The 15,174-nt window shown below is 47.6% G+C and overlaps 1 protein-coding gene across 2 annotated transcripts; it reads right to left on the bottom strand.

Moving 5' to 3' along the window:
- Window positions 1-3,044: 3,044 nt before the first annotated feature.
- LOC118222226 (UDP-glucose 6-dehydrogenase-like) lies at window positions 3,045-14,866 on the bottom strand. 2 transcript variants are annotated; one of them, XM_035407637.1, is made up of 12 exons: window positions 14,587-14,866; window positions 10,450-10,618; window positions 9,432-9,533; window positions 8,806-9,006; window positions 8,031-8,228; window positions 7,435-7,582; window positions 6,693-6,787; window positions 6,323-6,453; window positions 5,686-5,828; window positions 4,727-4,818; window positions 4,301-4,411; window positions 3,045-3,953 (listed from the first exon to the last, which is right to left on the bottom strand). In XM_035407637.1, exons 2-12 carry the CDS (start codon window positions 10,609-10,611, stop codon window positions 3,849-3,851), a joined length of 1,488 nt encoding a protein of 495 aa, XP_035263528.1. In that variant the 5' UTR covers window positions 10,612-10,618; window positions 14,587-14,866; the 3' UTR covers window positions 3,045-3,848. The 2 variants fall into 2 exon arrangements, with proteins under 2 accessions (XP_035263528.1, XP_035263529.1); XM_035407638.1 differs by lacking the exon at window positions 14,587-14,866 and adding an exon at window positions 13,584-13,606.
- Window positions 14,867-15,174: the final 308 nt, after the last annotated feature.

The raw sequence follows: 15,174 nt of genomic DNA, 5'->3' as shown, positions 1-15,174 counted from the left end.
ACACTTGTGTTATATACAGGCTTAACTCGGTGTTATGTCTCCATGATACAATGTTTCCCAACCTGAGCTCTAATTGGCCAGCTACCACGCTTCAGAAATCTCTGAACTTTGACCTCTATTGAGCGATGACTTCGCCCCCCCCCCCCCCACAGTTGACCTCCCCCAGATGGTTCTTATTAGAAAATCCCCTGGTGACTCAAAAGCTATCGGAGATGCAAATACTTTGCGTCTATGTGGGCATGTATGTGTGTGTCACTGTCGTAGGGGGCTGGGAGGCTGGAAGGAGCTAGTCAGTTTCGCCTCTGACTCCCCCCCCCCCATCTGCCGGCTCTCACTTAGAGCTCGCTGATCCTCTTAAGCAAAGCAGAAGGTGAACGTTATCCCTGGGAAAATGTGAAGACGTCTATGAGGGAGAGTGCCAGCCAGGGTGCTTATGACTCCAGAAAGGTAGGAAGGAAAGGAGAGAGATGAGATTTTTCAGCCCAATAACACCACAGCAACAACACAATATCACAAGGTCAGTTTGGAAACGCCTGACTGAAATTAACATATTATTATTATTATTATTATACTTGTATACTGCCTTTCCACAGCCCATGGCTGCTTGACAAAGTTAAAAAGAATGCAGTGAATTTAAGTGAGCGAAGCACACTGTAAGAGGCTGTCTGTAACCTTTTAGTATTTAATAAATGGAAATACTTTTTAAATATGCAAAAAGGGAGATGGGAAAAGAGAGCAGATTCACGCAAACAATTGGATGGAAACAATTATCGAGACAGGAAATGGAAACAAAACATGACGCTTAAATTGACCCCCCCCCCAAAAAAACGCTCTCTTTTTGCATTCCTGTGGCCCTACCACTCCTCATCTTCGTGGGGACTGCATAACTAAGCTCATGACTAATAGCTTGGAAGACCTTGTTGGGTTTGTACTCACAGGAGAATGCTTCATAAACGTTGGGTCATGTTGCCGTTGAAACAACCCACCACCCCAGGAACACGTCCTCTAGCTGCGTCATAAAACCAGTACTGATTTAAACTGGCTGGATTGGCTTGACCTGGTTGCTCTCTATAAACCCAAATGCTTTGTTGTGTCCTATGTAAACACATTTTGAGTTGATGTATGTATGACATCATCAACTCAACCTAAGCTTTCTAGGGTCAACCACACCACACACGTGGTCCGCAATGTGAAAAACAAGAAGAGATTTGCATCTGTTTGTGCTCTTTAGTGAACCATGCTACAAAGTTTACACACCTACCCAGGAAAATAGTTTGAATTCTTGGCCTGTTTATTTAGTTAAATCACACTTTCAGACTCTTGAAGTCATCCCTAATGAGGGTTCCGTTTTTAGATCACCTTCAACTAAAAAGGAATTCAGTCCCGAAAACTCAATAAATGAAAGAAACAGACTTGGGGGACTACAGTTATTAGTCTCATGATTGTGTCAGGGGGAAGAGATGGCTATGGGCTAGTCAGTAATTGACATCTTCTGACACCCTAAAACCTCTTAATAGCCACAAGGTTTGTGGGTCTCTTGTTATTACTCTCAATAAATTAAAGCAGGTGATCACACCGTTATCTCACCCCACCTGGACTGCGCAGGTGCCAATGTGAAAAAAACACCCAGGCCCTGCAGTTCTTCAGTAAGAAGGACACTGATAGTCATACGGTTTGAGACAGACCCTTTCACTACTACAGGGCACAGTCTACTCAAAGCCTTTAAAACCCTGACATATTCCATCTTAATAATAATAATAATAATAATAATAATAATAGTAATAATTTTTTTTTAAAAGACCATAAAATGTGTTTCAGGAATTATTCTGTGCCAGGCTTCTTTTCGAAGCAGAACCCGAAAAGCCGTTAAACTCAGCTGAACTCCACTCGGCGTGAGGAGATTAGGGCTGAGCGCGGCGCTCGGTGTCTGTGAGTGATGATGTCGCTCTCTCTCCCTTCAGCCCCGGAGCGAGCAGTCTGTCTGAGCGCGGGCTCCTTTACGAACGCGCGGGAGAGCGGCTGTGACACGTCCTCACTCGCACCGCATCCCGAACGCATCAGGAGAGGGCAAATTGGGTGTCGGCGTTGAGCAAAAGCAGGAAATGTAACCATCTTCTCACATCCTGCAGGTCACACACACACACTTCAATTCTGCCTCATCACACACACACACATACTTTTCATTTCTACCTTGTCACACTGACACTCTCTCTCACACACACACACACACACACTTGCTGTCTTCATTTCTTCCTCATCACACACACACACACACACACACACACACACACACATACAAACTTGCTGTCTTCATTTCTACCTTATCTGACACACACGCAGACACACACACACACACACCAGAACAAAACAGGGCGATCAGCTCTAGACCCCAGAATCGCCTCAGGTTGTCATGAGCGTCTCCGCCTCGCAGATGAGAAGAAGGCTTTTAAATTAGTGGCCGTCAACAAAACGCTGTCTGGAGTTTAATACAACACGTCCCTGAGAAAGTTTTCATTTAAAAAGCTGCGAATGAAACAGGGTTCAGCAGAGCCACCGAAAGAGCGAGTCACACAATCTGCTCCGCTCTGCCATTTCCAGCCTCCGCCTGCCTGCCAGTCTGTCTGACGCAGGAAACAAAATGTCTTCATTTATAACCTAAGATGAGGACAGAAAGAGCTTTTTTTCCCCCCACCGTGTGTGAAAAGCCATTGACGGAGAAACAGCGTCTCCTGTAGTTACCCTGGCGTTCCACACACCCCTGCGCATGCTGGTGTTCAGCCCAACCAATCGCGGGATTAGTTAAGTTTGAGTGAGCCGTTAACTGAGCCCAGGTGGACTCCACTAATCTGTCTTCCTGAAGTGTACATTTCACCAGTAACTGCACAGCACTGTGGGATACATCTGCACAGCTGATAACTGCACATCTTTAACGGAATGTCTTAGATTTTTCCTGATTCCATCACTCACAAACGCACATGCACGCACAGCTCCCAATATATGTTCATGGTATAGTGCATCACCTCAAAAAATAAAGAGATTCTAACTGAAAGGGACTGAAGTTGCTTTATAGTACATAGTAGTAAATAAAAAATATATATACACACATACATATATGTATACATATATATACACATACATATACATATATATTCATATGTTTGCTTTAAGTACTATACAGGTTCTTTCACAGTTTCAGAAAAAACACACATATATGATAACATTACAAATACCACGCTTTGATCTCCAGGCCGTGGAATACAGCACATTATAGTAAATATTCACCATATCGAACGTAAGGATAAAGTGAACATGTACATTCAGAAAACAGAGAATTAGAAAATCCACACCACTTCAGAAAATCCCAATGTGGATATAGAGGACGTTCCACAAAAACTGAAAACAGAACGAAATATACAAAGATGAGAATGATACTGTCCATGAAGAATTCACCAAATAACCATATATAAGGTATAAATATAGCTGTATACCAAAACGAGCAGGAATTAATAAATGAGAGGGGGGAAAAAAACAAAGAATAATAAAAACCAAACAGGGGGAAAAGTAAATGCATGTAGTGTTTTTATAACATTTCCCCCACTCCTCCGCTAGTGACAGTAAGCTGTCATCTGCATGATAAAACAGACCAGACAGAGACAGAGAGCCAATCAGAAAGTGTCCACACAGCCAATCGGAGACAAGCTGAAGATGGACTGCTTTAAATGGCAAAAGTTACACATCCATTTTTAAATAACACTGAGTATAAAATGACTGTTTGTTCCCCAGTAAAAACAGTAAAATGAAAGCCAGTGTCCGTCACAGTAAAGACGATCCTTCCTGAAGAAAAGGCCTCACACTTTGGCCTTCTTGGACGGGGGCAGGTGGTCGGGTTTGGAGACGTCGTTGTTTGCTGCAAAGGCACTTCTCTGGCTCACTCTCTTGCCGATGGTCTCTACCTGCAGCAAAATATTCCCCAGCGCAGAATCACACACCGTTTGCTACTGAGTACATTTACCAAAGAGAGACATGGGACATTAAGACTCTGTTTATGACAAACTGTTAAAATGCACCGACAGAACAACCATTTGTGACAAAAAAAAATCCCCACAGGCCATGTTTCTGAATGGACAATGATCCGTTTCAGTTAAAGTTCAGACTTCACCTGAGCTGCACTTTCAAAGTCTGAAATGACACGCCAGCGCAGTGAAAATTGTAATGGCAACAGGTGGGGTGTCGTAGACTGGTCACATGACGCACCCGCCTGGTAGACTGGTCACATGACGCGGTCACATGACACACTCACCTGGAAGCCGATGTGCTGAAGCTGGTCGTGCAGGTCGTCCAGAATCCTTCTGCCATCGAAGATGAAGGCCGGCTTCAACATGGCCTTGTAGATGCGTTCGTAGTCCAGTTCCTGTAAGACACACACGCGCACACACACACGCACACACACACACACACACACACACACCATCACTGGACTGGTCTTCTCCTCAGATTAAAGTTGAGGAGTAGACTGGCTGTGGTGTCTTTTCTGATTTTTTGCAGGAGTGTACGGTATTTCACATGATATCTAAGGACATTACAAAGCAATATCAGTCCAAACCACATAAGACACGGCCAAATGGTATTCAGTCTGACAACACTGTACAGTATCCCTTGGGAAATATAGCACGGTCAGAAACCATTTGACCTTTGAACTCTTGCTCCTGTGACCTTTGACCCCCACCTTAAACATGTCCCACTCGGTGCAGATGACGATGGCGTGGGCGTCCTGGCAGGCGTCGTAGGGGTCCGTGGACACGGTGACGAGACGCGACACTGCGGGGGGGGGGGGGGGGGAAGGGATTAAACGCCATTTCCATTAAAATGTTGACTATCAACACATTAAAGGGTAAATATCAACACAATTTAGCTGATCCCGAAAAGATTTGCTTGCATGTAGTCTGAACAATCTTCAGGGCCCTGAACACACAACCCCCCCCCCCCCCCACCCCCCTCGGGCAAAGTCTTCTCACCACCAGGGCTTGGTGACGCTCACACTAACAGGGAACATATGCGGAGCCAAAGAGCCTGAGGCTACCTGAGGTGAAATGGAGGGAAAACTGCAAGCAGCTGTGCTGCAGACACACTCCTGCAGTCCGAACTCTTTCCAGCGTGAGAACGAACAACAGACTGCAGTTATTCTTCCTGTGGGGGGGGGGGGGGGGTGGTGGGGGGGCATGTAATCTTAATAAAGGGTTTTGCTCATTAGACCCAGAAACAACGCTGCAGCTGCATCATTAAGAGGAGGTGGATGTGCCGGCTCAGAGTTAGCCTTCGGGTCCTTCCATTCTTTGGGTTACCACGCGTATGCCTGTTTGTAATTTGCGTTCCTCCTTGCAATTTCTAATGCATCTCTACTTCAGCTGAGATAAGGCTGTCTGCTGGGGTTTTCAATCTTTTCTGATCCAGGGACCCCCACCCAAGCTCAAAGGCATCCAGGGGACCCCCCCATTATAAGTTAAATAGGGGTATATTTTTTTTAAAAAAGCTTCTATATTTTGAAATACTTTCCCACATCTACATATGGTCATCGCATATCTAGTCCAGCCAGGGACCCCCCTTACAGCACCTTCAGTGAGATGTCCACAGACCCCCCCCCCCCACGCTTCGCTGCGAGGTTTCCCAGCCGAAAAGTGCCGTCACCTCTGGAGGGGTCGTCTCCGTGGGTCAGCGTGGGCTGGGACAGGTCCTGCACGATCTGCTCCCTCCTCACTTTGGGGTCGTAGATGTGGAGCCGGGCGCCCTCGTCCATCAGGTACCCGCTGATGTAGATGCTGGACGACTCCCTGCAGGGGGAACACGGATCGCTCTAGTTTGGGCTCTCAGCCTGGGACAGACCCCAACCAGGGGGGACAGAGTGTGGGGGCGAGGGGGGAGTTTGGCCTCTCAGCCCGGAACAGACCCCCGGCAGGGGGACAGAGTGTGGGGGTGAGGGGGGAGGTGTTCTCGGTGCTTTGGTGACACACGCCTTCTCTAGCTAACGTTACACTCACTCTGTCGACTCAGTCACTGACAGCAGGTGCCGTTAGTGAGCTAGCTAACGTTAAACTCAGTCAAAATGCCAAAAGCCAAATGGCATAAACAATACTGTACATATGAAAAAAAAATTCAAACACTTAAACAAAACAATTAAATTGTTCAATTTCTTTGCCCTCGAGATAAAGACACTCTATAATACTGTCACCGCTTTTTGACACCGGTACCATTTTAAAAGTATCGTTTCAGCACCAGTACCGGTACAGAACGTGAATGACAACCCGTCCCTGTCGGGGAGCCCCACCTGGTGTCCCCCGTGTTCTTCTTGAAGGCGAACCCCAGCAGGGCGATCTTCTTGTCCGTCACCGTGTTGAAGAGGCAGCCGATGATCCGGGAGGAGAACCGCCGGCGCTGGTAGTCGTTGATTTCGATCACCTGGACAGACGGGGGGGGGGGGGGGGGGGTGGCGGGGGGGGGGGGGGCGTAAACACGTTCGTTTTTGGCGCAGAGGAAATTTCAGGAGACAGAAATGGCACCATCACGTGCATAGACCTCGCGTACATAACGAGGCTCCATCAGCAGATTGACTGCGTGTTAAAATCCAGCTCGGCCACGCCCCACTCTTTTCGTCTGTGAAACAGGCGTGTGACGGGCAGGTTAGAGGCTCCGCCCACCTGCTGCCAGTATCTCGCCACCTCCGGCAAGTTCAGGGCCTCGCACAGGTACACCAGGTTCAGCACGTCCTTCTGGAAGCAGCTGCCCCCGAACCCTGCGGCCAACGACAGCTCAGGTCAGAGGGACAGACGGACAGACGGAACGACAGACACTGCTCAGAGTGGAGAACACACACCACTCCCGGTGGTCATGTGGTTATTTGCACTTCTTACGACAGGGTCGGGAAAAAACGTATGAATTCAGGGAAGCCTCTCTGCTGTAATTCAGTGGGTCATATGGAGAGAAACTGAAGGCTCAGTGGACTGTGGCCTCGTCTCAGGAATTCTCATTTTAACAACACGCAGACAGAGCTTTTCTTTCCCCTTTAAATAAAAGCAAAACGTTCCTCATAACAACAAAGGCCAAAGTCTTAAAAGCACCCGGGGGGAGTTTACCACAGTGTGTGAACCCACAGCACTGAGTTTGGCATAAAAACACATCAATAACTGCTGAGCTTAACAAGACAAAAACGCAAGCTCAAATGAAGCGTGTCATTGGGGCGGTGAATACAACTTATCAAAGAGAGTTCAGCTCCGAACCCATTGAACAGCTAGCATGAATCTTTTAGGGTCTTTTTTTTGCCAGCAGGACTGTTTGGTGTTATTTTTTTGTTTTTGGATTTTAAATGACGGCTTCTGCTGCCCACATCCTTGCAGCTCCCCACCCCTTTGACCTTTGACCTCGTCCCACCCCCGTGCTTACCCACGCTGGCTTTGAGGAACCGGCTGCCGATTCGCTGGTCGGTGCCAATGGCGTGGGCCACCTCCTCCACGTCCGCCCCCGTGACCTCACAGAGGGCGCTGATGGAGTTAATGCTGCTAATGCGCTGGGCCAGGAAGGCATTGGCTGCCTGCAGGAGGGGAGGGGCATAAGAAGGGAAGGGGAGGGGCATAAGAAGGGAAGGCGGGGCATAAGTTAGACTGCAAATGGTGCTGTGGTATAAAGACGGAGGACCATGAGGAAGAGAGTGGGAGGGGCATACAGAAATGAGGGGGTGGGGCATAAACAAAAGGTGGGAGGGGCAAGTAATACGAACAAGTCGAAGAGGAGGAGTTAAAGAGCACATGACAAGGAATGAGGGAATAAACCACCCAAGACATAAAATTGAGCAAAGGCAGGGGGACCATGGGATACTGGAGGACTGAGACAGACCGTGAGGAGAAAGGAAAGAGAGAGCTGAGAAGAACAGTACTCAGTGTCATTATCACTATTATTATTAATTAATCTGTGTTAAAAAAACCCCCCCAGCAGCACTGAGACAGCGTGTGTGGGGGGGGGGGGGGGGGGGGGGCGCGCACCAGTTTGGAGAGCTCGGAGGACCAGGTGTTGGTGGTGATGATCTTGCCCGCGGGGACCCAGCGCTCGTAGACGGCCCGCAGCGCCTCGATCGCCCGCTGCCCCTCGGGCGTCTCGTCCCCGCCGATCAGCACCCTGTCCGGGTTCTTCAGGTCCGCGATGGCCGTGCCCTCCGCCAGGAACTCCGGGTTCGAGAGCACCTGAAGCGGACGGAAGAGCGAGCCAATCAGAGGAGCGAGAGCGCGAAGAGCGCGGGGACGTGCGGACTGCTCGCGTGCGGCAGCGCCGGCCGAGCGGGAAAAACGCCTCCGAGGCGGCTCATTAGCAACGAGGCCAGTACGGAACTCGGGACGTTGTCATGGCGACTGTAATGTTATCCAGTCTGCTGCGCCCCCCCCCCCCCCGGTTTTCGCCCCCCCTGTCCCGGCCCCCTCCTTCACCTGGAAGCTCAGGCTGCTCTTGGTCCCCTCCCTCACCTGGAAGCTGAGGCTGCTCTTGGTTCTCTGCCCCCTCCCTCACCTGGAAGCTGAGGCTGCTCTTGGTTCTCACCCCCCTCCCTCACCTGGAAGCTGAGGCTGCTCTTGGTTCTCACCCCCCTCCCTCACCTGGAAGCTGAGGCTGCCCTTGGTTCTCGCCCCCCCCCCCCCCCCCCTCACCTGGAAGCTGAGGCTGCTCTTGGTTCTCTGCCCCCCCCTCACCTGGAAGCTGAGGCTGCTCTTGGTTCTCTGCCCCCCCCCTCACCTGGAAGCTGAGGCTGCTCTCGGCCCCCTCCCTCACCTGGAAGCTGAGGCTGCTCTTGGTGTTGGCGTTGAAGATGCGGCGGATGCTCTCGGCGGCGCGCACCGGCACCGTGCTCTTCTCCACCACGATCTTGCAGCCGCCGGAGACGTCCGCGATGCGCCGTGCGCACGCCTCGATGTACTTCAGGTCCGCCGCCCGGCCCTTCCCGATCCCGAACGTCTTGGTGGGCGTGTTCACCTGGTGGGGGGGGGGGGTACAATCAAAAGCGGAGCTGTAAAGCGCTCCCAGTCCAATACGGGGAAGTTACCGGGTCACGTTTAATGTTGCGCCGCCATTTCAAGACCTCCTTTCCCAAAGCTACAACTTGACAACATCAGAATTGGTCTAGAACCTTTGTGTCAGATATTCATTTTACAGTACAGAGTAAATTACATATAACATAATTGCATGCAGCCTATATCAGTCAGTTAGTTTTAGACATCTCAATGTGCAACCTGCTTTGACGAAGCTGTTGAAGCGAAAATATTTTTTATTCCATTTAGAAACTCTGAATATTTTAGTTACTAGTCAGCAGTTAGGTTAGCTCGATGTGGTGAAGCTATGGACAGATGGTAGAGGAGAGGCATGTGTGGATGTGAAGGGGGGGGGGGGGGCGCATTTACCGAGATGAAGACCAGGTCAGCATCCATGACGGCCGTGTCGATGTCCGTGGAGAAGAACAGGTTGACCCCGCGACACGACTCCACCACTTCCTGCAGACCCGGCTGGTTTTCAAAAGTAGAGAGGATGAGACAGTTTGGATTAGTTTGGGTTTGACAGTTTGGATTAGATTGGGTTAGAGAGGATGAATCAGTTTGGATTAGTTTGGGTTTGACAGCGTGAGACAGTTTGGATTAGATTGGGTTAGAGAGCATGAATCAGTCTGGATTAGTTTGGGTGGGTGGTGGGGTAAGGCTGAGGTATGCTCTTTCTCCCCTTTAATTTGTTCATTTGAGTATTAAAGGGTGTGAATGCTGTACTTAAGCCTGAAGATTAGGCTTAAATTTCAGAAAACAATAAAGACAATTCATTCCCCTTCTAAATTAACTGCAGCTCTTGTTCTCACTAAAGAATTAAATTAAATATCGGCTTTAGAAATGGGCGTGAAAAAAAATACAGAGGACACGATTTCGGTGTTCTCACTGGTAGCTATGGCCCCGCACGTACGCTTGGGTGTGTGTGTGTGTGTGTGTGTGTGTGTGTGTGTGTGTGTGTGACGGAATTAGAATCTGAGAAGGAGGTGTCACATCTGAAGTTTCCAGTGTTGAACTCTGAATAGTCTCTCAGATATAAAACCCTTGGGTGTACCTAAATTTCCCCTAAATTTTTGAAGCCTGATACTTTCTTGCTGTGGCTGCTGGAACATCAAGGACCACAATGGAAAGTCCAGGACTTTTTCATGTTATCCTTGACAATTTCTTCATATGCAAGTCTTTTGATCCATGTGTTTTAATTTTGTCAAATTAAACTAAACTAAACTAAACTAAGTCCCAGACATCACTAAAACCCGTATGTGGAGAGCGTGGGATCTCATTAGCTTCATTTAACTTCCAAAACATGGCACTGGCAAAAAAAAACCCTTCACCACCTCCCCTCCCCTCCCCCCTCGAACCCGTGGCAGCCGAACGGCGGGACTCGAACCTCAAAGATGGGCAGGCTGTCCGAGTTCCAGGCCCGGATGCGGTCCTCGTTCACGTCCACCACGGTCACCGTCACATCGGGGCACATCTGGGCGATGACACTGCAGGTGGGGCCGCCCACGTACCCCGCCCCAATGCAGCATATCCTCTTCACCTGCACCATCTTCCGTCTGCAGGCAGGAGTGTGTGTGCGTGCGTGTGTGTGTGTGTGTGTACAGGAACAGGTATTTATGTGTGTGTCGTGGATGAATAGGCATGTGTGTGTGTGTGTGTGTGTTGTGGATGAACAGGAATGTGCGTGTGTGTGTGTGTGTGTGTGTGTACAGGAACAGGTATTTATGTGTGTGTCGTGGATGAATAGGTATGTGTGTGTGTGTGTGTGTTGTGGATGAACAGATGTGTGCGAGCGTGTGTGTGTGTGGGTTGTGGATATGCAGGTGCGTGTATGAAATGCGTGTATACATGTTTGTGTACAGGAACAGGTATTTATGTGTGTGTTGAGGATGAATAGGTGTGTGTGTGTGTGTGGTGGGTGAACAGGTGTGTGTGTGTGTGGGGGGGGTTTGAAGGCAGGTGATGAAAGATGATGCAGGTGAGAGAGAGAGAGAGAGAGAGAGAGAGAGAGAGAGAGAATGAGCCAAAGAGGAAAAGATCAGTCGTGGAACACAAAGAGCCCACAGTGTAACTGTGCTCCACTTTCAACATGTCTGCCAACAGAAAACAGCAGAGAGACAGCAACAGGCCGATTCCAACGGTCAAATTTCCATTTTTCATTAAGGTATTTAGCATACACTTATAGCCAAAGTGACAAACACAATGTGCATGTTTCATCATCATATACATAAACATAAAAATGCTAAAACTGAATCTTTCCATTTGACTTGACTGTCTTATTGCAGACTGAGGTCAGTAATTTGTTGTTTCATGCGCAAGCTTCTCTCCAATTAAACTTCTCTTTCAGTATACCATGTCTGTAATCCACATCGAAACTGTGCCCTGCAATATTCTTTTACCGTAACACCATAATGGGGTTAGTTTACTGGGGCTTCCAGGCCTGTTACAGATCATATAATGTGTCGTAAACTACACACGTCTTTATGGCAGACATGTTTGTTTGAATAAAGATGAAGCGTACGGTGAACACACTTTGAGCGCAGATGATAGGAGCAGAAGCTGGGGAAATTACACCATCTGTCCCTGACTTTTTAAACCCTAACAGAGCTCCTCTGTGGAGTTGTCTGGGCTGCAATGCGAAATCCCCATAGGCTCGTTTTTTATGACTCATCTGAAGGGATTTCTCCCTGTGGTGGTGTGTTTTAAAATGGCAGAATGCAAAACCTTATGTTCCACAAAAACAAAAAAAAATGTTCCAGGGTGTCCCTTTTCCTGGATCTCTGTGTGGCTTCAACATGAGCCCGGGAACACCCACGGTTCCAGGCTGAATCCTCTGATGATGCAATACCACCCTTTAGTCTTCCAAAGATACCCCCCCGCAATAAAACCCCCCCATCAGCAATAATCAGTCTCTTTTTTTCCTCCACGTTCTGCCTCTCTGTCGCCACCAACTGTCAGTCTGTCCCCTCAGATAAATCATCTCAGTGTCAAACCCAGAGATATTCAGCAATATTGTGGACCAGAAGCAGATTACGCAACAGCATTGCGTGGTCCGTGGTAAAAATGGAACATGGTAACATAACTGAAATTTTAAACTGCCATCGGCACTGGGGCCAATGACTCGAGGAACCGTCCGTTGAAGAAACAGAAGAGCTCCACAGCGGCAAGATGGCATGTAGGCCAACTAGTGACATCAGCGGCTTCGACAGGGAAATTCTCAGTTCTCATCACACCATTCTAGTCTTTCTTGTCCATTGTTAAAGGAATAATTCATTTATGAACCTGTGAAATCACATCAAATCTGTAACCATCTACAATATTCTTCGTCTTACACAAACACTGCCTGAACAAATATATACACTAGCCTAAAAGTAAAATAAAATAAAAAAAACAAAAACAAAAAGTGAACTAACCTTAAACCTCTTAGTAGATACCTCAACCCCCCCCCCCCCCCCCCCCCCCCCCCCCATGGCCACCCCTCCCCCCAGACCTGGTGCCACGCAGCCAGTCAGTCTCCCAGGGCCGGTGAAGGGGGTGGTGGGTAGGTTTGCTAATGAAGGCTATTATTCCTTGACAGCCAAGCGCAGTGGAGCACAGCCCCCCCCCCCCCCCCCCCCCCCCCAACCCACACCTAAAGACCCACGGACGCCCCCTCCACATGCAGCCAGAAGCTACACAAGAGACCCGTTATTCTACACTCTCACATTAATATGAAAACTTTTTCCTGGAAGGAGCACTGTACCCAAGAGAGGACTGTGATCTAAGCTTACATTGTGGAGCCGCCAAAGTCTACTAACTAAATACGTGTCTCATCAGCCATCTGGGGGGGGGGGGGGGGGGGGGAGCAGGCTTATTCGTCAAAAACTTCAGCATCATGCTTAATTAGGGGTGGGGGTCTAATAAACACCCGTCCTTATCAACAATAATCGCAGTATCGTAACCGTGACAACCGGGATAGGGGAAACGGGGTGTGACGCAACGTACAATTTGGTCTGCCCTGTGGATTTCACGCCTCACGCCGAGAAACAGGATTTCACTTCCAAAAGTAACTTTGACGACCACTGCCACCTTTTGCCTTTCAGGTGTTCTCGCGCACGGCAGATGGAAGAGCCGTTATTTTTCAGCAAACTTGCCTGTGCACGTTTTTCCAGACGTTGCCTACAGCTTGCCATGTGAATCCTTTCCATCAGACTCCAAATATAACAGAGGATAACTCAACTCAACAACTGTTTTAGCTGTGCTTTTACATGAAACGGCTGCTGTATAAATAGTACACTATTCAGTGTTAAATTAACTTTATACGACTCAAACGGGGACCAAAGGTACCCTATCTGAGCTAAATTTAGCCTACTCAATCACAGCTTATTTAAGAGAACCTTTTCTTCTGTGTCATATTAATTAGAATCAGGTAACTATAATAGGCTACGCTTATTTAAAAGAATAAACATTAAACTCTTCTCAGTAATGCATCAACATGCGTTCCCCTGCATAGTAACACTTCCTCTTTGATATGACACTTACCGTGGCACTACGACATCCTAACTCGCCAAATCTGCAAAAGGAAGTTAAAACTAAAAACGTGGTATTGCATTTTTTGGCAGCTATTAGAGGAAGTGGCTTAGTAAAGTCACAGGCTGACCTGACCGGTTAGAAGCTCTTAGAACAGTTTTGTTCTTCTTTTTTGCAGTAGGGGAGTTATGAATATACAGACAACTGCGGCAACTAACAAAAATACGAATAACTGATTTATTGACATGGACAATTGCTCTCACTTTTCAGTGATGTAACGTATATAGACTAGTAACTGCAACCAGCGATTCGGCTCGCTTTTCATAGTCGTATCAAAATGTTTAATATTCAAACCCAATACACGTTGATCAATATTCAATTACAAGCCAACAAGACACCCAAATAACAAACATCAGACCGTTTGTGGAAATTAGCGTAGTAACCATCATTAATGAACAAAACCCCGATAAGATAACACGCCTGCTACTAGTTACGAGTTTAGCCAAGGATGTTTTAAGTTTTGTTCCTCTTGACCCATTGGTTCATAAACAAACGCCATGAAAACAAAATATTGTTGCTAAATTAGATTAACGTATCTACTGTAACTTTATTAGCTGGCTGGCTGCACTTACAGATAGGTGACCACTAGACTACTAACTAGACTACCAAGTTAGCGAACGTTGGCCAATTTTCTGACCACGATGTCAGGTAGTCTAGGCTATTTCACTCGGTGAAAACTTTAAGATGAACCAAACTTTTGGTTTGCTCAGTCGAAGAGGAAAAGTATAAAACAGACACCGTTATCCTCTTCAAAAAAAAATCCTTTTGGCTCAGCAGCAAACCCAAAAAAATAAATTAATAAAATCCGTTAGACTAGGTGGCTAGTAATCTAAAGATATTCTTCCATTTTCAGAAGTGGCTAAACTCGCAAAAGAACAAAGATGAGCTGATAGCGCACGATCTGGACCATCAACTAGACATTTAACGGGGTAGTTAAAAATGAAGCCAGCCTTACCAACTGTTTCTGTCTGCCGATGCCAAGTAAAACCGTCCTTCTTTAGATCTACGTAGCTTGCGGATGCAATAAGTATTTAGTCTACCTAAACAAACTGTGGCTAAATCAGACTACGTTAGCCCTTTAAATTTACGCTTGTGTAGTAACTCCACATACAGGTTTAACGCGACTCCGATATTGGTGTAACGTTAACTAAGGACAGCCGACTGCATAAAAAATTGGAAGCTCTGCAGTTGACGAGTCGTCTTTTCTTTAGCCGGGCAGTGAGCACCGGCAGAGGGAGGGGACACATTCCTTCGACATCATGTTTCCACCCCCATCCCAAACCGAGAGCGGTAGCTAGAGAGGAGCCCCAATTTTTTTTTTGGTGAGCACATTTCTAGCCTGAAAATAAGTAACGAGTGGTTGAGTTACCACTTTGAAAAGTGGTGTTATGACGCATTATTACGATTTAGGTTAAGTAAGAATGTCCAAGGGCACTAATTTGGTATGGTGCTTGCTTCTTCGCCGGCTAATTAAATTTTATTTCCTGTCTGGAAATAAAATATCGGTAGGCTAATCATGGCCGTTTTTAGCACGAGCCTAGTC

Source organism: Anguilla anguilla, chromosome 3, assembly GCF_013347855.1.
Source record: "Anguilla anguilla isolate fAngAng1 chromosome 3, fAngAng1.pri, whole genome shotgun sequence".
Classification (NCBI taxonomy): domain Eukaryota; kingdom Metazoa; phylum Chordata; class Actinopteri; order Anguilliformes; family Anguillidae; genus Anguilla; species Anguilla anguilla.
This window is presented reverse-complemented; position numbering and strand designations above follow the sequence as displayed.